The sequence below is a fragment of the Carcharodon carcharias genome, chromosome 8 (assembly GCF_017639515.1).
Source record: "Carcharodon carcharias isolate sCarCar2 chromosome 8, sCarCar2.pri, whole genome shotgun sequence".
Taxonomy (NCBI): domain Eukaryota; kingdom Metazoa; phylum Chordata; class Chondrichthyes; order Lamniformes; family Lamnidae; genus Carcharodon; species Carcharodon carcharias.
Window position 1 is genome coordinate 15,969,604 of NC_054474.1, and position 23,075 is coordinate 15,992,678.

The window sequence follows — 23,075 nt, forward strand, 5'->3', positions numbered from 1 at the left end:
AGCAAGGTTTGTTTCAAAAAATTGACTAATTGAAGTGATTTTGGCAAGTTCCAATGACCAATACGGCCAATATTGGCTTTCTTAACTCCGGATGGACTTTATCAATGTAAAGTCATGCCTTTAGGAATGAAGAATGTATCAGCAACTTTTCAAAGATTAACCAACAAGGTCATTGAAGGTAAAAACAAAAAAACTGCAGATGCTGGAAATCCAAAACAAAAACAGAATTACCTGGAAAAACTCAGCAGGTCTGGCAGCATCGGCGGAGAAGAACATCAGAGAACATCGGAGAAGGTCATTGAAGGATCTTATAACTGTGTTGTATACATTGATGATTTGGTTATGTTCAGCCAAACATTGTAGTGGCTCCCCTGACAAGCTTGTTAAAAAAAGATTTGAATTGACAGAGGAGTGTCAGAATGCCTAAGACAGCTTGAAAGCTGTACTGACTATCCTCTGGTTTTAGGGGAGGTGGTGACCTAGTGGCATTGTTACTGGACTAGTAATCCAGAGACCCAGAATAATGGTCTGTGGACCTAGGTTCAAGTCCCATCACAGCAGATGGTGGAATTCAAAATCAACAAAAAATCTGGATTAAAAATCTAATGATGAAACCATTGTTGATTGTTGTAAAAACCCATCTGGTTTACTAATGTCCTTTAGAGAAGGAAATCTGCATCCTTACTTGGTCTCACTTACATATGATTCCAGATCCACAGCAATGTGGTTGACTCTCAAATGCCCTGGCAAGCCACTTAGTCGTATAAAACCACTACGAAGTTGATAAGGAATGAAACTGGATGGACCACTCGGCATCTATTTATGCACCGGAAATGACAACAGCCATGCAAAGCCTTCCTTACTAACATCTGGGGGTTTGTGCCAAAATTGGGAGAATTGTCTCACAGACTAGTCAAGCAACAGCCTGACAGAATCATACCTTACAGATAATGTCCTAGACACCACTATCACCATCCCTGGGTATGTCCTGTCTCCTGTCCCACCGGCAGGACAGACCCAGCACAGCTGGCAGCACAGTGGAATACATTCAGGAGGGAGTTGCCCTGAGAGTCCTCAACATAGATTCTGGACCACATGAAGTCTCATGGCATCAGGTCAAACATGGGCATGGAAACCTCTTGTTGATTATCACGTACCACTCCCCTTAGCTGATGAATGAGCACTCCTGCATGTTGAATACCACTTGGAGGGAGCACTGGCACAGAATGTACTCTGGGTGGGGGACATCAATATCCATCACCGAATGTGGCTCGGTAGCACCACTACAGATCAAGCTGGCCGAGTCCTAAAGAACATAGCTGCTAGACTGGGTCTGCAGCAGTTGGTGAGGGAACCAAAGAGGGAAAAACATACTTGACCTCATCCTCATCAATCTGCTGCTGCAGATGCATCTGTCCATGGCAGTATCGGTAGGAGTGACCACCGCATAGTCCTTGTGGAGATGAGTCCCGTCTTCACATTGAGGATACCCACCATTATCTTTGTGGCACTATCAGCGTGCAAAATGGGATAGGTTTCGAGCAGATCTAGCAACTCAAGGCAGGGCATCCATGAGGCACTGTGGACCATCAGCAGCAGCAGAATTGTACTCAATCACAATCTGTAACCTCATGGCCCGGCATATCTCCCATTCAACCATTACCACCAAGCCGGGGAATCAGCCCTGGTTGAATGAAGAGTACAGGAGGGCAAGTCAGGGGCAACATCAGGCCTTTCTAAAAATGAGGTGTCAACCTGGTGAAGCGACAACTCAGGGCTACTTGCATGCCAAACAGCATAAGCAGCATCGTGATAGACAGAGCTAAGCAACCCAAAACCAACGGATCAGATCCAAGCCCTGCATTCCTGCCACATCCAGTCGTGAATGGTGGTGGACAATTAAACAATTCATTGGAGGAGGCTCCACAAATATCCTCATCCACAATGATAGGGGGGGCCCAGCACATCAGTGCAACATATAAGGCTGAAGCATTTGCAATAATCTTCAGCCAGGAGTGCTGTGGATAATCCATTTTGGCCTCCTCTGGAGGTCCCCAGCATCACAGATGCCAGCCTTCAGCCAATTCAATTCACTCCAGGTAATAACAAGAAATGGCTGAAGTCACTAGATACGGCAATGGTTATGGGCCCCAACAATATTCCAGCAACAGTACTTAAAACTTGTGTCCCAGGACCTGCTGCACCCCTAGCCAATTTGTTCCAGTACAGCTATAACACTGGCAACTACCCAGAAATGTGGAAAATTGCTCAGGTATGTCCCGTCCACAAAAAGCAAATCCAACCTCGCCAATTACCACCCCATCGATTTACTCTCGATCATCAGTAAAGCGATGGAAGGGATCATCAACAGTGTTATCAAGCGCCACTTGCTCAGAAATAACCTGCTCACTGATGCTCAGATTGGGTTCCACCACGATCACTCAGCTCCTGATAGTGTCATAGAGTTACATAGCATGAAACAGGCCCTTCAGCCCATTGTGTCCGTGCCAGCATCAAGCACCTATCTATTCTAATCCCATCTTCCAGTTCTTGGCCTGTAGCCCTGTATGCTATGGCATTTCAAGTGCTCATCTAAATACTTCTTAAATGTTCTATGAGTTCCTGCCTCTACCACCCCTCAGGCAGTGTGTTCCAGATTCCAACCAGCCTCTAAGTGAAAGTATTTTTCCTCAAATCCTCTCTAAACCTCCTGCCCCTTACCTTAAATCTATGCCCCCTGGTCATTGACACCTCCACTAGTGGGAAAAGTTTCTTCCTATCTACCCTCTATGTCCCTCATAATTTGTATATCTCTATCAGGCCCCCCCCCTCAGCTTTCTCTGCTCTAAGGAAAATAATCTAAGCCTATCCAGTCTCTCTTCACAGCTGAAACGCTCTAGCCCAGGCAACATCCTGGTGAATCTCCTCTGCACCCTCTCCAATGCATTCACATTCTTCCTATGGTGTGGCGACCAGAACGGCACACAGTACTCCAGCTGTGGCCTAACTAGTGTTTTATTCAGCTCTAACGTATTCTATGCCTCAGCTAATAAAGGCAAGTATCCCATATGCCTTCTTAACCACCTTATCTACCTGTGCTGTTGCCTTTATGGATCTATGGACATGTACACCAAGGTTCCTCTGATCCTCTGTACTTCATAGGGTCCTACTATTCATTGTGTATTCTCTTGCCGTGTCAGTCCTCCCAAAATGCATCACTTCACACATCTCAGGATTAAATTCCATTTGCCACTGTTCTGTCCATTTTACCAGTCCATCTATATCGTCCTGTAATTTAAGACTTTCCTCCTCACGACACCACCAATTTTTGTGTGATCTGTGAACTTACTGATCATACCTCCTATAATCAAGTCTAAATCATTAATATACACCACAAACAGCAAGGGTCCCAGCACCGATCCCTGTGGTACACCATTCATCACAGGTTTCCAATTGCAAAAGCAACCTTTGACCATCGCCTTCTGCCTCCTGCCACTAAGCCAATTTTGGATCCAATTTGCCAAACTGCCCATGGGCTCTTACTTTCTTGACCATTTTCCCATGCGGGACCTTGTCAAGAGCCTTACTGAAGTCCATGTAGACTACATCAACTGCACCACCCTCATCTATACAACTAGTCACTTCCTCAAAAAATTCAGTCAAATTTGTTAGACTGATCTCATTACAGCCTAGGTTCAAACATGGCCAAAAGAGCTGGACTCCAGAGTGGAGGTGAGAGTGACTGCCCTCGACATCAACACAGCATTTGACCGTGTGGCATCAAGAAGCCAGAGCAAAACTGGAGTCAATGGGAATTGGGGGAAAACTCCGCTGGTTGGAGTCACACTTAGCACAAAGGAAGATGATTGTGGTTTGAGTTCATTAATTTTAGATCTTAAACTCCCTCCTCCATCCCCACCCCCTTTCCGTTTCTTCCCCCTCCTCCTTGTTTTTTCCAATAATTTATATGGATTTTTCTTTTCCCACCTATTTCCATTATTTTTAATCTATTCCACCGATCATTTACCTACACCTTTTATGCCCTTTTAGTCTTATTTCACCCCACCCCCACTAGAGCTACCTTGCTTGTCCTGCTATCCATTCTTAATTAGCACATTCTTTTAGATAATATCACCACCTTCAACACTTCTTTGTTCTTTTGTCTGTGACATCTTTTGGTTATCTCCTTCTTTCACTGCTTGCTTGTCCCAACATCCACCCCCCCTTCTCTCTCTCTCCCACCCCCCACCTTAAACCAGCTTATATTTCACCCCTCTCCTATTTTTACTTAGTTCTGTTGAAGGGTCATGAGGACTTGAAACTTCAACTGTACTCTTCTCCGCCGATGCTGCCAGACCTGCTGAGTTTTTCCAGGTATTTTTTATTTTTTGTTTTGGATTTCCAGCATCCGCAGTTTTTTTGTTTTTGTTTTTATAAAGATGGTTGTGGTTACTGGAGGTCAATCATCTCAGTTCCAGGACATCACTGCAAGAGTTCCTCAGGATAGTGTCCTTGGCCCAACCACCTTCAGCTGCTTCATCAATGACCTTCCTTCCACCATAAGGTCAGAAGTGGGGATGTTCGCTGATGATTGCACAACGTTCAGCATCTTTCGTGACTCCTCAGATACTGAAGCAGTCCATGTCCAAATGCAGCAAGACCTGGACAACATCCAGGCTTGGGCTGACAAGTGGCAAGAAACATCGAGCCACACAAGTGTCAGGCAATGACCATCTCCAACAAGAGAGAATCCAACTATCGCCCCTTGATGTTTAATGGCATTACCATTACTGAATCCCCCACTACCAACATCCTGAGGGTTACCACTGACCTGAAACTGAACTAGACTAGCCATATAAATACTGCGGCTATAACAGCAGGTCAGAGGCTAGGAATCATGCAATGAGTAACTCACCTCCTGACTCCCCAAAGCCTGTCCACCATCTACAAAGCACAAGTCAGGAGTGTGACTCCTCACTTGCCTGGATGAGTGCAACTCCCACAATACTCAAGAAGCTTGACACCATCCAGGACTAAGCAGCCTGCTTGATTGGCACCACATCCACAAACACTCACTTCCTCCACCACCGACGCACAGTAGCAACAGTGTGTACCATCTACAAGATGCATTGCAGGAATTCACCAAGACTCCTTCGACAGCATCTTCCAAACCCACTGCTATCTAGAAGGACAAGAGCAGTAGATAGATGGGAACACCACCAACTGGAAGTTCCCCTCCAAGTCACTCACCATCCTGACTTGGAAATATATCGCCGTTCTTTCACTGTCGCTGGATCAAAATCCTGGAACCTCCTTCCTAACAGCATTGTGGATGTACCTACGCCATATGGACTGCAGCGGTTCAAGAAGGCAGTTCACCACCACCTTCTCAAGGGCAACTAGGGATGGGTAATAAATGCTGGCCCAGCCAGCGAAGCCCACATCCTGTGGATGAGTTAAAAAAGTGTTTTTTTTTTGCTTACTTTTGAACAGGGCTGACCGGTCATGTTGAGCGACAGGTCCAATGGATATGAATTTGGACCCGTAATTAAGAATGGCGTACATTTTGGTGATATAGTTAAGTTTGTTAAGGATCACTATTCCTGTCCCTTTGTCAGGTTTACTGATGTGTATGTTTGGGTTGGTCTTAAGGTCTCGCAAAGCTGTAAGACATTCACGTTGCATGTGAAAATCAGACAGGTAGTTTGGATCCTACAATATGCATGCGCTAGATCAGCTAGGCACATTTTCAAAGATTCAGTGTCCTCAGCAGATGCTAGTTTGTGGCGGGATAGTTGGGAGTAGAGGAGCTCAAACTCAGCAAATACCTGTTCCCATTTGATTTGGGATGAAGACACACCAAAATTGAAACCATGCGATGGAACAAACGCCTCACTTTCTGAGAGTAAGACAAAAAGCTTTGACAAAAAGCCTTTTTCAGCAATACTGAAGTTCTGTACTGTCAAATGAGAAATTACAATAGCTTTTAATTAAGACTTAAAATGGTATGTACTACACCTCACACTTACATGTGGTTATTCAACTTTTAATGAGATAGCTCCTTGTTAAGGATGTAGAAAAATGGTTATAATATATTTTGGTTTTTTCTTACTGGCAGCTTCCACCATACTAAATTGATGGCAAATTTTCAGTTCCAGTTGGAAGCTCATTTCTGTAATATGATACTGGGGAGAGATGTACTCTAAATGAGATCACTCCCATCAATAAAATGTAAATGCATCTGGATGACTCAAATGCAATAAGGCTTTGATAAAAAGGTCATTATTCTGGTAGAATTACTAAAACACAGGATGGATACACATAAACATGTTCGTTCCCAAAAGGGAAAAAACAACTTTAATATTGATTACTTTTTAAAGTGGAATTTTTGAATTTGCCTATTTTTAAGCAAGCTGATGAAAAAATTGGCAACAAAAAGATACAATGTGCTGTGGGTTTAGCCATAGTGATGTTTTAACAAATATAGAATGACTTGAAGCTGAGAAAATGACTTTATCTGTTCCTTTCGTCTTCCGGTTTAATTTTACAACTATTATCTTGGCAGACCTTGAACATCTGGAATCGGGGCAGAGCTGCACAATTAAGTCTTAAAGAATAGCATACTGTGCACACATATTCAACTGAACCACTAATTTAGAAATGTGCATGTAAATCTTGTGCACCCAAAAGTACACTTTTACTTAGGCTCACAAACTAAATGGCTATGCTCAAAAACAAAATCTACAAATTCACCTGAAATGTCAGTTACCACTTTATAAAGAAAAGGAAAAGGTCATTCAAACCTTCGTGCCTATTCCATAATTAGATCATTGATGATCTGTCCCTCAACTCCAATAACTTGTCTTTGCTCCATATCTCAATATGTTACTTTAACAAAGAATATCATCAAGCTCAATCTTGAAAAATTACAATTGGCCCCCAAATTCCACAGCATTTCTGGGGGACAGTGTTTCAGATTTCCATGATACTTTTTAAGCAGTGCATCCTGATTTCACTCTTAAATAGCCTGGCTCTAATATTAAATTATTTTCTGTAATTTCTCTGGATTCTGCTCCCCTCCACCCCCAGGGGCAAGTTTCTTTCTATCTACTCTATCAAATTCTTTAATCATTCTAAGCATTTCAATCAGATCATCCTTCAGCCTTTTAAACTCAAGGGAATACAAACCATGTTGATGCAACATGCACTCATAATTTACCCTCAAGTCCTGTATCATTCTGCACTGTATCCCTTCCAAGGGTCAATATATTCTCCTTTAATGTGTGATGCCCAAAATTAATTGTAGTATTCCAGATAAGGCTCCATCTCACTGAAGCATCAGTTCCTCACTTTTTTAATTAAAAACTCATTGAGGACATTTCATTATTTTCAGAGGAATTAATTTTTTAAAGCAAGAGCTCTCTTCCTTGCTTTGTTCACTTTTGTAGCTGGCCCATGTGATTGTTCTTCACATGTACCAAGACTGTGCAGCAAATAAAAACCAAGCCTAATGTGATCAACACATAACATCTATACATATGCATATTTTTGCAAAAATTGTTCAATGATCGGGAGTAGAAATCCTCCCTTTTAACGATACTATTCCTTTGACAAAAATGAAGAGGGACACTGCAACAAGGCAAGATGCTTTCCCCAAAAGAAAACATAAAACAAACAGAAGGCAATTTACTTTCCTTCACCTCATAATCGATAGTTCCAGTCACACAACACTAGAGGTCCTTGCCAACAGCACCTGTCCATTCCCTAAGCCAGAGAATGGCGAGCTGTAGAGTGAAGTATAAAATAAAATTTTATGTGCCAGCAAGAGTTTCCATCTATACTCTTACAATCTTTGTCTTATGATGAGACTAGAAATGTCCCAAAGTAAAACATGCAGGCCATATTTGTTCATTTACTTGTTATTGAACAATCTTCTATGTAGTGGAACAAAAAACAGAATATGCTGGAGAAACTCAGCAGGTCTGGCAGCATCTGTGGAGAGAGAAACAGAGTTAACGTTTCGAGTCCGCACGACCCTTCTTCAGAGGGGGTCTCCTTCACCAGTCTTTAGATAAAGACATTTCCTCTGATTTCACTTCCATATTTCTTGACGACTACCTTATATTGATGCTCTCTACTTATGCTCGTCCCTACAAGAGAAAAGATTCTCTCTATCAAAACCTTTCAAAATTTTGAAGACCTCTATGAGGTCATCCCTCAACCTTTTTTCAAGAGGAAAGAGACCAAACCTGTCAATCCTTCCCTGGTAATGCCCATGCCGCTCTGGTATCATCCTTGTTAATCTTCTCTGTACCCGCTCCAGTGGCTCCAAGTGTGATCTATCCAAGGTTTGTTAGAGGTTTAGCATAACTTCCTTACTTTTCAATTCCAACCCTCTAGAAATAAAACCGAGTGATGGGTTTGCTTTTCTATTGGCCTTGATAACCCATGGTTCAACTTACAGCAATTGATATATTTGTGCTCCAGATTCCTTTGATGTTCTACTCCACTGAGACTTGGACCTCCCAAGTAACAAGTGACCTCCCTATTCTTTCTACCAAAATGTACAACCTCACATTATTCTGTGTTAAACTTAATTTGTCAATTATTTGCTCATTCTGCAAGTTGATTAATATCTCCCTGTAATTTGTTGATGTCCCCCTCAATATTGACTATCCCCTCCAGTTTGGTGTTATCCACAAATTTAGAAATTGTGTTTTTGATTCCAAACTGTTAATGTAATATTATGTAATGTAAATTATAAACAGCATAGGGCCCAGCACTGATCCTTGTGTAACACTACTTCTCACTTTCTGCAATTCTGAATAACTACTCTTTACTCCCAATCTCTACTTTGTCTTGAAACCAGCTAGCAATCCATTCGGCTACTTATCCCCTGACTCCATATTCTCTGCCTCATTCATTAGCCTATTAGGTGGCACCTTATCAAAAGTCTTTCGAAAATGAAGATAAATTACAGCTTCTGTATTACTTCATTTGTCTACTCTCTCTGTTACCTCCACAAAAAATTCAACAAGTTTGGTCAAGCAAGATTTTCCCTTTTGAAATATATGCCGACTATTCATTATTATATTTCTTATTTCTAGGTGTTCTTCTATTCTCTCCTTCATTAGGAATTCTATTATCCTTCCCACTACCTATAAGATGACTGGTTTACAATTCTCTCTGCATGTTCTGTCCCCTTCTTAAAAATAAGAATTACATCAGGCGTCCGCCAGTCCTCTGGCATCGCACCTTTTCCTAATGTATTAAATATGTGAGTTATTGCCTTTCCCTAGATTCTTTAAAAAATACATGAATGCAATCCATCCAGACAAGAACAAGAATGTGTTACAGATAGCTGGAAAATCCAGATTCAGAATAATTTTATACATTATTTTGATGTAATTTTATATCTGTATCCAGATTCAAAATATCTTTCCGTTTTATATGTTTCTTCTGATTATTTAGAAGCATAATTCCAAAACAATCCATCAATATTATCATCAGCACAGATTTCTCTATCTACTGCAAGCAATTTCCATGAAAAAAATTAATTTATATATTATGCCCATGATGCATAGACATTGTGGAAATTACCATGTTTGCTGTCCTCACATGCTCAACTCCTCAAACTCCAATTTGTTCAAAACTCTTATACCTAAATCTGATTCCACTAAGTCTTCCTTGGTTATCATACCCATTCCTGTTGACTTCCACTGGCTCCAACCCAGTACACTGAATCATGTTTCTTATTTAAAAATATCTCACAGCTCCAGTACTCTCTACCTTTACAAGGTTGTCTTCAGCATTGCATGCCAGTGGATGTGCTCAGCTCTTTCAACTCCAACCTCCTGTGCACTCTGCGCCAATCTACCCTTAGTGTTTCATGTTCGGCAGTACGGCATCTAGCCACCTTGGCCTTACACTTTGCAACTATCTTACTAAAGTCTCCACCTCTTGTGACCTTCAAAATCGATACCTTTAACTATTTTCCTGGTCACTTCCCCAAACTATTCTTCTATTGTTATCTTGCTGCTTTTGTTTTCACCTCTTTCGCTAAGGGACAAATTCTTTCTTTAAGAGGCAAGTACTTGCTGTTTTAACATAACATAATAATAGAGGGACAATATAATCCATTTCTGCAAAAGGTATGACATGAAGTGCCAAGTATATTCACACATATTGAACAGCTTACTTGCATGGCAGAATCCTAACCACATCTTTGGATTTGTATCCCTCTATGCAGACTGCACAGTGATCAAACTCTGGGTCAGTTTCCTGAAAAATATGAAAAGGTACAAATCAGTTAATAATTGCTCACAGTTAATAAGTTTTGACCTTTTTGTTTAAAAAAAGGAGTCCTTCCAAAATTTCTCTTAACAGATATTTTTAAATCTACACATTGGCACAGAAGGGTAAAATACTTCACAATAACACAGATAAAAGTTTCCAAGTAATCTCAATTTACGTTGCCACCTATCACGAGAAAACAAGCTGGATAGGGTCAGTGATGACACATGGGATTGAGTAAGCTGTGCATAATTTTTACAGCTAAAATAACACATCAAGCTTTATGGTAAATATATTACCCGGCCTGGCATTAAATGATACAAAACTAGAAAAATTCCAAATCTATGCTGAGTTAGCTGATTTCAGCCAAGGTGATATACTTAACTTCAATACCCTAGGATCAGGGGAAAGATAGAAAACCAAAAAGTTAACCACTTGTGTCCTCTCCAACACCTTGGGCAGAGTCAACTTACCAACCAATCAACACCTTTTTCTCCTGTAGTATAAATTGTTGTGATAGTTTGAAATTTTGGCTTCTTGTATTTGTCCTGATGAGTGCAAGATGAAAAGCTTCAGCGACATGCCTCTCTTTTCAGCAATAGACAGACAGGCCTTGGTTGAACATTTTATTCATAGCAAAGCAGTTAGAGTCCGAAGGGCATGACTTTGCATGTGGGGCTCAGGACTCTGCTGTGAAACTCAAATAGGGGTCAGAAACCCTCACTGTGTCAATTAGTGGCCAGAGGGTGGGTTCGTCATCCAATTAAGAACAGTGAGTGGGCTCTCAAAGTTGGAGGGTCAATAAGAGGCTCTTCACCTTGGAAACAGCAAGATGCCATGGTAAGTGAAGAAAGGATGCCCCGAGATAGAAGCACCCTTTCTCCAACTTTTTTACATTTGAGATAAAAAATAGATCAAGCAGTTGAGCCACCATCGTGTGGGATGGGGTTGGAGGAAACCCTTCCACTGGACGACCTGCATCTGCAAGTGAACACAGGCAGCAGGGAGAGTCTCTAAGCCTGCCTGAAATGCTGATCCCCTGGTCTGCCACACAGAGGTGGCCCCTAGGTAGCTATACAGCATATTGTCTGGGTGCCCTGGAGGCTGACTGGAAAATCCCAGTCAGCCTCTGACAATAGGCTTTTCAATGCCTTAGATAGGTGCTCCCAACCCCATTGTCAGGAAAATGGCTAGGCGGCAGGATGGAGTTGGGGAACTGGTATACCAGCCTGCAGTACAAAATTCCATGCCCACCTGGTTTCATGCACGTCCCCTTTAGGGGCTACAAATCCAGCCCTTGGACTCAGATTCTGATCTGAAAATGGCATTAAGTGAGCCAAGCTGACACAATGCAAGAGTGTAGTTGGTGTTAGCAAAACTACTTCCTCCATCTTCAGCTTTTCTCATTATAACCTCGATCTAGCATCACAAAGTTACGTTGATCCTGTTACAAATGGCGCAGTGGGATAGCAAACTGCTGCAAGTGTCATTAGTGACCGAATACAGAAAAATTACACTCTAAAAGCAGAGTTATTCTGATTATGTATATGTTTTTAAATATTTGAGACTGCCCATTCATGGCTGAAGTGTGGCCTTTCTTTTTGTTCATTTGGGGGGTGTGAGCAGCACTGGCAAGGCCAGCATTTGTAGCCAATCTCTAATTGCCTTTGAGAAGGTGATGGTGATCTGCCTTCTTAAACCACTGCAGTCCATGTGGTGTAGGTACACACCCACAGTGCTGTTGGGGAGGAAGTTCCAGGATTTTGCCCCAGTGGCAGAGAAGAAATGGCAATATAGTTCCAAGTCAGGATGGTGTATGACTTGGAGGGGAACTTGCAGGGAGCTCCCATGGAACTGCTGCCCTCATTCTTTTAGGTGATAAAGGTCACAGCTTCAGAAGGTGCTGTCGAAGGAGTCTCGGTGAGTTACTGCTGTACATCTTGTAGATGTTACATGCTGCTGCCACTGTCAACCACTGTTAGTGGAGGGAGTGAATTTTTAAGTTGGTGGATGGGGTGACAATCAATGGGTTGCCTTGCCCTGGATGGCGTTGAGCTTTGAGTATTGCTGGAGCTGCACTCACCCAGGAAAGTGAAGAATACTTCATGTCATTTCTGATTTGTGCCTTGTAAATGATGGGCAGGCTTTCAGGATTCAGAAGGTGAGTTACTCACTGCAGAATCTGATCTGCTGTTGTAGCCACAGCATTTGTATGGCTGGTCCAGCTAAGTTTCTGATCCCAAGGATGTTGATAAAAGGGAGTTCACTGATGTTAATGCCATTGAATGTCATGGGGAGATAGTAAGATTTGTTCTTGTTTGAGATAGTCATTGCCTGGGACTTGCATGGCACGAATGTTGATTGCCACTTGTCAGCCCAAGCTTGAATGTTGTCCAAGTCTTGTTGCATTTGGGCATGGACTGCTTCAGAACTCCTCAGAGGTACTGAACATTGCACAATCATCAGTGAACACCTCTACTTCTGATCTTACATTGAAGATAAGGTGATTGAAGAAGTAGCTAAAGATGGTTAGGCCTAGCATACTACCCTAAGGAACTCCTTAGCAATGCCATAGTGATGAGATGATTGGCTTCCATTAACCACAACCATCTTTCTTTGTGTTAGGTATGACTCCAACCAGTGGAGAGCTTTCCCTCTCAATCTCATTGGCTTCAATTTTGCTAAAGCTCCTTGATGTCACATACGGTCAAATGCTACCCTTGATGTCATGGTCAGTCACTCTCATCTCATGTCTTGAATTAACCTTTTTTGTTTGCCAAGAATGAGGTAATGAGATCTGCAGATGAGTGACTCTTGGCAGCACCTAAACTGAGCACTGATGAGCAAGCTGTTGCTAAATGTGGCTTGATAGCACCATTAATGACACCTTCCATTACTTGCTGATAATTGAGAGTAGATTGATGTGGCGGTAACTGGCTGGTTTGGATTGGTCCTTTTTTTGTGGACAGGACATAGCTGGACAATTTTCCACATTGTCAGGTAGATGCCAATATTGTAACTATTCGAAAAGCTTGGCTCGAGACGCAACTAGTTCTGGAGCACAAATCTTCGAGTACTGCAGCCGGGATGTGATCAGCCTTATCTTGGTATTACTAGGAGTGAACTGAATTGGCTGAAGATTGACATCTGTGATGCTGGGGAACCTCAGGAAGAGGCTGAGATTGACGATTCATCTGGCTGAAAACAGTTGCAAGTTTTTCAACTTTGTCCTTTGCACTGAAATACTGGGCTGCCCCATTACTGAAGATGAGAACTGAGGGACACATTGGACATGCAAAGTGTGGACAGGGGGAAGGAGGAGGAGGAGGGAGGGGGGTAGGAGGCAAAACTTTGGGAAGGGGCCTCCGATTGGCAACGGGTACCCACCACCACCACCCCCTCCTTTCCCCCCAACCCTTAGCTGACTAGCACCCTACAGGGTTAAACCTGCAAGTTGAGTGCTGGCCTCTCCCACTGCTTGTTAAATGGGTATTTAATGCTCTGATTTAAGAGCCTCAACTGGGCCACAGGTGGGTGACCCATCCAATACCTCCTCCACCACTCAAAATCACAGCAGGGGCGGGCCAACTGCAGGGATGCCACTGATGACTTGGCACCCTAATTTATGAGTCCATCTGCCTGCTTTCCCACCCATGAATGGCCTGTAAAATTCAGCCGTATGAATCTAATGGCAAGGTGATACAAATCTTGTTGCAACTTGTGGTAAGTCACAATTCACATGCTATTTGTTCCTTGCCACAAGTTGCTGGAAATTGACACATTAATACAGGCATGTACATTAAACTCATCATTAGTTTGGCAGCAAATTCTAGCTCATAATAATCCACTGAGAATCATTAAAATATGATGCATTATTAATTTTCTTTATTAAAAAAATCGATTACATCTTTGGCAAGAGTACCCTAAGTCGAGGTTTGAGCCAAACGTACAACACAATGCCAACTAATTAACCTTTAACATGTCAACTACAATTAAATTATTGATCACTAATATGAGCTTGAGAAGCAATTTCTACAAGCTAGAGGAGGACTAGGTAAAGAAAGCAATGGCATAATCAATTCCTGGAACATTTTAAAACTCATTCTTTGGATGTGGACGTCACTGGCAAAGCCATGGTGGGCCACCTTCTTCAACCACTGTAAACTGTGTCTTTTGTTATATTTTGCAGTGGTTAGACATAACTGAATGGCTCACTAGACCACTTCAAAAAAGAGAAAAGTCAAACATGTTGCGACTAAAAGCAATATTTAATTCTAATTCTGTATATTCAATCATTAGTGTGGTTCCTCACCACCCTGCACCAACCATTCCCCCCATCAAGACTCAGGCTGCTTCAGACTGACAATTAAGTTTGTTCCATTGGAGTGGGATTGAAGATAACTATTCAGAAAAGTTAAAAACACTTTGCAATGGATTTTAGCAGTAGAGTCAAAAAACATGACCAAGATTAGGTTTCATACGAATACTCATCACTTGCTCAGCTCAGAGGTCCTCCTTCATACATAAATACTTCCTATGAACCAAAACATCACCTCATGCCTATATCGTTAGGCTGCGCACTAGAAATAGGTTCATAGGATTTCATTGTACAATTCTGATCATCTCCCAAAAGGACAAAGAGAAAAGATGCACATGGGCATTGTAGTTCAGGCTAAAATTACTAATCCAAATTTCTGATTTTATTCTAAGAATGCAACAAGCAGATAAAAATAGCAATAAATTGTTATCACTTTGTACTTTGAATCTGGTTTGAGATGGCGTTTGGAGATTTTTCACAGTTGAGGAAGCTAGGTAGATTTGAAAGCCTAGCTTTTTATTTTCTAACACATTAGCACTGAAACTACTTTAGGCTGCACCGAAATATTCTCTGGCCCACTAGCTAATGAAACTGAGACTGTAGATCCGTAACAGTGCAACTATTCATCAACTAATAATAATTCCACAACATATAGAAATTCCCAGAATGAGCTTTTGTGCAAGAGTATTTATTTGCAAAGCACAAAACAATGTGTTCATCTGTCATCTCAATGCTGACAGCCTAGGATTTAAAAGAAGCTTTGTGCTCAACAGCTGGGGCTGAAAACAAATTTGTCAGGCTCGAAAATGCTCTAAAATGGAACACAAAACTAAAATTTGTTCTGGAAGCACAGGGGAGGGAGTTTGCAGGCAGCTTGAATAAATTTGAAAGGCAGAAACCCTCATTGCATTTAAAAATATTGGACATGCATGTAAAGTGCACAGCCAAAAAGGGTTGAATGGCCTTCTTCTATGTCATAATTTTATTATATTTCTCGGAAGGAAAATACAATAGTTGACAATGCCAGAGGGGGATAAAATGCATTCAAACATGGTGCCAATGACTTTGACCAGGATGATTTCAGGTTGTGAGTAGTTTTGAAACAGAATGCAGCACAGGGAGAAGAGAGCATAGATTTAGGTTATGATTATGATTATGAAAATCTTTGAATGGAATAGCAAGTTCGAGGTCAGCAACTAGAAAGAACAGCAATATAGGGCCAGAATGGGTGATGGATACTGGGATGATAGTAAAATATATGGGGATCTGGACTGCAAAATTCTACTCCCAAGCACCCATTTTTGGCACTATTAGTGCCGTTTTAGATGCAAGATGATGCCTGTGCACACTTCTGATGAGGACTTCACTGGACGCCATTTTCCTTTTTTTTTATTCTTTCATGGGATACGGATGTCACTGGCTAGGCCAGCATTTTTTGCCCATTCCCAATTGCCTTTAAGAAGATGGTGATGAGGAACGGGATATAGTTCCAAATCAGGATGGTATGTGGCTTGGAGGGGAACTTGTAGGTGTGGTGTTCCCATGTATCTGGTGTCCTTGTTCTTTGAGGTTTTAGAGGTCATGGGTTTGGAAGGTGCTATCAAAGGAGCCTTGGTGAATTGCTGCAGTGCATCTTGTAGATGGTACACACTGCTTCCACTGTACATTGGTAGTAGAGAGAATAAACGTTGAAGGTGCTGGATGGAGTGCTAATCAAGGAGACTGTTTTGTCCTGGATGGTGTCAATCTTCTTGCGTCTTGTTGGAACTGCACTCATCCAGGCAAGTGGAGAGTCGATCACACTCTCGACTTGTAGATGGGGGACAGGCTTTGGGGGGGTCAGGAGGTGAACTGCTTGCCGCAGAATTCCCAGCTTCTGATCTGCTCTTGTAGCCACAGTATTTATATGGCTAGACCAGTTCAGTTTCTGCTCAAATGGTAACTCCCAGGATGTTGATAGTGGGGGATTCAGCGATGATAACACCATTGAATGTCATGGGGAGATGTTTAGATTCTCTCTTGCTGGGGATGGTCATTCATTTTGTGACATGAATGTTACTTGCCATTTATCAGTCCAAGCCTGAATGCTGTCCAGGTCTTGTTGCATTTGGACATGGACTGCTTCAGTATCTGAGGAGCCACAAATGGTCCTGAACATTGATAAATCCATCCCCATTTCTGACCTTGTGATGGGAGGAAAGGTCTTTGATGAAGCAGCTAAACATGGTTGGGACTAAGACACTGCCTTGAGGAACTCCTGCAGCCATGTCCTAGGACTGTGATGATTGACCGCCAACAACCACAATCATGCTGGGTATTACTTTTCAATCAAACCAGTGAAGAGTTTTCCTCTTGATTGCCATTGATTTCAGTTTTGCTAGGGCTTCTTTATGCCACACTTGGCAGTCACTCTCACCTCGCATCTTGAGTTCAGCTCTTTTGTCCATGTTTGGACCAAGGCTGAGCGCATTAGTTCAAGCCAACTACTGCTCCAGGCCTCTCATAAATTTTAAACACCTCAATTAAATCTCCCCTCAGCCTCCTCTTTTCCTAAGGAAACAACCCCGGCTTATCCAATCTTTCTTCATAACAAAATTTTTCATTCCTGGCAATCTACTTATAAACCTCCTCTGTACCGTCTCTGGTAAAAATCATATCCTTCCTGTATTGTGTTGACCAGAATTATACATAGTACTCTAGCTGTTGCCTAGCTATTTTATTCAACAGCGACAACTTGTATTTATGTAGCACCTTTAATTCAAGCAAGCAGCCCAAGGAGTTTCACAGAGACACTATAAAACAAAATATATCAGGCCACATAAGGAGGCAGATGACCAAAATCTTAGTCAAAGAGGTAGGTTTTAAGGAGTGTCTTAAAAAGAGACTAAGGGACAGAGCTTTAAAGAGGGCATTAGTGCCGACATGTTAGCAGCAAGTGCCACAAATATGTAAGTCGTGATCTCAGTCATTACTTGACTTGAGTGGCGCCACTTTTAATCTCAATGCCCGAGGCAAGGCACTCTCTTAACCTCGCACAGCTGAACAGGTGTTCAACAGCAGGAAGGACCCCCATCAGCACTATTTAAATGGATTGTCCACTATTTTCAGGCTGTTGTTGATACATTTCTGCTGGCTGTTGCTGAGATTGTAGAAATTCTCCATGTTTTCTACTGCTTTTTAAAGTTGGTGATGACTACAGGGAGTGGCATTGCATGTGAGAAGGCCTTGGTGCCCATTTCAAGGGTTCTGCTCAGGCCACCTGCTTCTAAACATGGATGCAGTGGTTTCCATGCCCCTTGGCCAACAGTATGACAGTGAAATTGAAGAGAGACAACACAGAGTTAGGGAGGAGGAAGAGGGGAGAGGAGGGCTCTCAGGTGCAGGCCACATCCACCCGGGATACCTATACCTCAGGGAGGAAAAGTGGACGAGATGCTTCCATTTTACAAAGGAGGTGGTCAATGAAAACTTGCTGCAGCCTCAGAGTGGGACAAGGGCAGCTCTGACAGAGGCTGTAAACGTGACTGTGGTCATGAACCTCTTTGTGTAAGGATCCTTCCAGACTGCAGTAGTTGGCATCTAAAGCCTCTCGCAGTTTGCCATCCAATGCTGTATAAGGGAGCTCATGACTTCAGTCTGAAATTCTGCTGCAGCACCCAGACAGCTTCAGTTTGTTCTGTATTGGGAGCTGGGACAAGGTCATCAGACAATGCATAAAGGTTGAGTTCGCAAATGTTCTCATGGAATTGGCCACCACCTCCTATGTGGAAAAAATGAGTTCCTGGGACGAAGGGGTTGCCTCCTGGGGTGAAGGGGTTGCCTTATGAGGAAAGGTTAGACAGGTTGGGTCTGTATCCACTGGAGTTTAGAAGAAGAATGAAAGGTGATCTTACTGAAACATATAAGATCCTGAGGGTATTTGACATTTTGGGTGTTGTAAGGATGTTCCCCTTTATGGGAGAGACTAGCACTAGGGGAATACAACTTAAAAATAAGAGGTTTCCCATTTCAGACACAGAATTTTTCTTCTCTTAGTGGGCTGTTAGCCTGTGGAATTCTCTTCCCCAGAGAGGAGTGGAGGCAGAGTTATTAAAGAGTGTTAAGGCTGAGTTAGATAAATTCTTGACTGACAAAGGAGTCAAAGGGTATAGGGGATAGAGAGGAAAGTAGATGCAATTAGATCAGCCATGATCTTACCAAATGGCAGAGCAGGCTTGAGGGGTTCTCCTGCTCTAAATTTGTATGTTTGTATGTTTCAATCTCTGCTTCAAGTCCTGTGCCAAGTTGGTGCTGGGCTCCTTCAGACTCCTCAACAATGAACTCAGGCTTACTGACAGAATTACCAATGAACCAAGCCTTTTCCTGCAAGTTACTTCAAAGTCCTCACCTGAGTTGTACGTAACAGAACCCATGTGAAACACTGCCCTCCACCATCTTGCAACTGTGCTGCCCTTTCCCCCACCCCTGATTACAAGCCATTTTTGCCTGGTGACTCAGCACTTGCAGAGCCCATTTCTAATTTACCCTGTAAGCACGGTGCAAGTATCTGAGCTAGCGGCTGTGAATGTGAGATCAGAGAGGGGTTTCATCATCAGTCTCTTCCTCCTCTTCCACTTAATGCTCTTGCACTACTGCTTAGCCTGGTGGCAATTCTTGGGTATCAAATAGGAGAAAAACACAAGGATAGGGTTGCAGTGAGCGGAGGCGAGGCGGAAGCAAGAGGTTCATACTTACACCATGTGCAGCCTGGGAATCTGATGAATTTGTTGAATGAAATGGAAGTGAGTTGTGAGGAGTTGGATTAAGTAGGAACCTACTGTCATCTTCAATGCTTTCAACCCTGCCATGAACTACCACCTGAGTCACAGCTGCACTAATGATGGTGAGTACCGTCTCCTCCGTCCATGTAGCCGTACCTGTCCTCCGCCAGTAGCAGCTAGTGCCTTCAGATATGCACTACCTTATCCAGTAAGGGAGAGGGAGATATGTCAGTGAATGTGATGCAATGGGTTTGGGTCATGTGATTTAATGGCTGGCAATGTGTGCAAGCTGAGAGACATGAGTGTGAAGCTTACAGCAGTGCTAAACATTTAAGGTTGCAGTGAAGCTATGAAGGCTAGGTGTAAGTTGGGATCAATAGATTGCTGTTAGCTGAATGATGTGGTATTGTGAATTGAGCAGTGTGTGAAACTTGTATTGCAATGTGGCATTTTAAAGATGCATTCATTAACCTTGATCACTTGTGCGAGTCACTGAACTGCTTTCAGCACTGCATCCAGTTCCTCAATGTTACAGTGCTGGCATTGACCTGCACGGCCATCTGCTCTTTCTGCCTTCTCAAAGTGTGTCTGGAGGACCTTCTTAGCACCCCCTGGCTAGAGGATCTCTCTCTTCCCGTCAACCTCCTGCACCAAAGCCTTCAATGCTGTGTCTGAGAACCTTGGAGCCTATTCTTTGCCATGCTGTGCCATTCCTGTGTCTTCCCCAGGTCAAAGTCACGTGCGCATTGAATTCCAGCACCTGCTGCAGCCAAAGTGGACATCCACTTCGAAAGAAATGCTGGCTTGCTTTAAGTACCACAGGCTAGCCTAAATTCATGCTAGCCTTTCACAATTTTGTCCTCCCTTTTCAAGCTTAGCTTTGACTGGACATTATCATCATGCAGGCAGCACAAAATTTGCTTGCTGCTTGAATCAAAACAAAAGGATTAACTGCACATTCCAAACCCAGTCTCCATTTTTGGGCTTTATCCAATTTTTCCCCTGGAAGTTATTTATCAAGTTGCCTGAAAATGGATCCTGCTACTGGATGCTGCCAAGGAAAAATCTGAACTACATTGCTCTTTGAAATATGTGGATTTTAGAGCAGTATATCATAACTGAAGATAATTCATACCCAATTTTTAATGTTTTCGTTAAACTTCAAGTTGTACTCATTTTGATTAAGAGTTACAGGAATAAGGCACATGATTATTTGGTAATTTAATATCTACCGATTACTACTGATTGGCCTGGGCTTGCTAAATTGCATTTTTAACCAATATGGGTAGTTTATTACCCAAACCCACTAATCAGTGAAACCATAGACATGTGTTTTATGGAAGTGTGCACATTACAGGGAGGTCTCTGGCTTTGTGCTTTACACTGATGTTTGCTAAATAAGAGATTTTATCTATTCAAATCTGTAACTGTAATTGGCTAACACTTACACAGATATTTTTTTTCTTTGTCCTATCATAATAGCTTATTAAAGACCTGTTTCGTTTTACGCAGCTACAAATGGAGGACAATGAGGGAAGGTGCATTGAGGTGCCTAAAACACATTTCTAGGCTGCCAAAGACCAATTATAAGCATCCTCTTCTTAGCAACTGTATCCTGATTCATTTGTTCAGTATTTTCCATTTCAAGTTTTTTCTGTTTAGATGTTATATGCTGTATGAAGCACCACACTTTCAGTTCAATCTCTTCAGAAATTGTTTCCATTATCCTGATGCTCTTGTGCACTAATTTGAGCACGTCATATTTCTGATTTTGCCAAGATTTGAAATTAGTCACTTCCCAATTTTCCAAATGTGCTAACTCATGCGTGTATGTTGGCAAGTTGCTCAACCATGGTTGAAAACTTTATCCAACCTCATTCTTGGCAGAAACACAAATACACAGACACACTAGGCAGAATTTAATGCCCTCCCCATGAGATACATTTGGTGGCAGGGGGGCACTTAGTTGGGTGGGAGGGTGGCAGGTGGGGACTCAGGGACTTCATCCCTGTCTCTGCCCTGATTAAGTCCAATGCGGGAAAGACACGTGGACAGCCTTCCCACCCCACCACTAATTGAGGCCCTTAAGTGAACATTACAATTAATGCTCACTTAATGATGTCACCACTGGTATTCACCTGCTAAAACTAATGGCGGGGGCGGGAGAGTTCATCTGCATTCAAAGGCACTCAGAGACCCGGCATCCAGAAGTGGGGTCCACTAAGAGCCACCCATTGCCCCTTCTTCTGAACCCACTCACCCACTAGCCCCCTCCCACCATCACTCACCTGTTGCCTGGGTCCCTTAGCAATCCTGAGCCTTGGATGGGTGCATTACTGGCAGCAGCCACCTACTCCCTGGTGCCACTGTTAAGCAATGAACAACTGAGAGCCTCTGATTGGCTGGAAGCTCTTGTGTTTGGGTAGCCGGGTGGTAAAGGGGAGAGGGGAGGTGGGGGTGGTGGGATTTCTGTCCCTGAGGTCCTAATGTTGCTGTTACTAGGTTTCCATGCAAATCTGTAGCATTCAATAAATAATTACTGTATTGTGAATAATTATTCCATTAAATAATGGAATAGGTCACTCAACTATTTCACTTAATTTGCAAAGCACTTTTCAAAGATTTGATAACTACTACAATCCTGGTAATCACTCCAGTTAAGTTCTGTGTTTAAGTAGCTCTTCTTTTGATGGAAAACATTCAGGACAAGGAGGGAACATTTAATCTTAATCAGAACACCAGGTCTAACAATCCCTGATCAGATCCAGTGTCAGGATCTTATCCATCCCTTAGGACACACTTGAATGTGAGTAATCAGAGAATTTTATCATAGGTGGCTGTCTTCCTTTTAAACATAAGCCTGGAGGTAACTTTGTTCTGCCTGCCATGCATGTAAACTCAGATTTTTCATTCACTGAAGTAGTGATGGAAATCAACCTGTCAGTTTTTATAGCAGTATAATTATTTTGTATGTCAAATATGAGTGGAGTCTGATTTGTGTTGTCAAAGTGCAGCAGTTAGAAATTATTTCTTTGGGTTGCCTTAATATAAATTATTGAAACTAGGTTAGTTAACGCAAACAAGATGGAAACATCCATTTGGCCCAACTAGTCCATGTTTATGCTTCACTCTATCCCCATTCCTCTTCTAAATCTATCATCATAACCCTCAACTCTCTTCTATCACACATGCTTGTCCAGTTCCTCCTCAAAAGCATTGATAAAATTTGCTTCAACCACTTCATGTGGTAGTGATTCCCATCACTTTGAGTGAACATATTTCTTCTGAACTCCCTATTGAATTTTTGGGTGATTAGCTTATATTGATGGCCTATAGTTATGCTTTCCCCTTAAGTGGAAATATTCTCCCTGCATCCACTCATGTAATTTTTAAAGTCCTCTATTAGGTCACCCCTCAGGTTTCTCTTTTCAAGAGAAAAAAGAGACCCAGCCTGTCAATTCTTTCCTGATATTGATATCCACATTTTTCTGGCATCACTCTTTAAATCTTCTCTGCATCCTCTCCAGCGTCACTAATTCCTTTTTAAAATAGGGTAACCAGAACTGCTCACAGTACTCTTAAGTGTGGTCGAAACAAAGTTTGAAACAGGTTTAGCATAACATCCCTACTTTTCAATCCTAACCCTCTAGAAATAAAGCCGAGCGCTTGGCTTATATTTTTTTATGGCCTTGCAAACCTGTGGC

At 42.3% G+C, this 23,075-nt stretch overlaps 1 protein-coding gene across 3 annotated transcripts in view; it reads right to left on the minus strand.

The window, feature by feature from the left end:
* The window catches only part of rnf130 (ring finger protein 130), a 171,380-nt gene that overhangs the window by 47,153 nt on the left and 101,152 nt on the right, over positions 1-23,075 (minus strand). For all 3 annotated transcript variants that reach the window (XM_041193888.1, XM_041193887.1, XM_041193886.1), the window contains exon 4: positions 10,199-10,281. In XM_041193888.1, the coding sequence (XP_041049822.1) occupies positions 10,199-10,281 (83 nt within the window). The remainder of the gene's footprint in view (positions 1-10,198; positions 10,282-23,075) is intronic.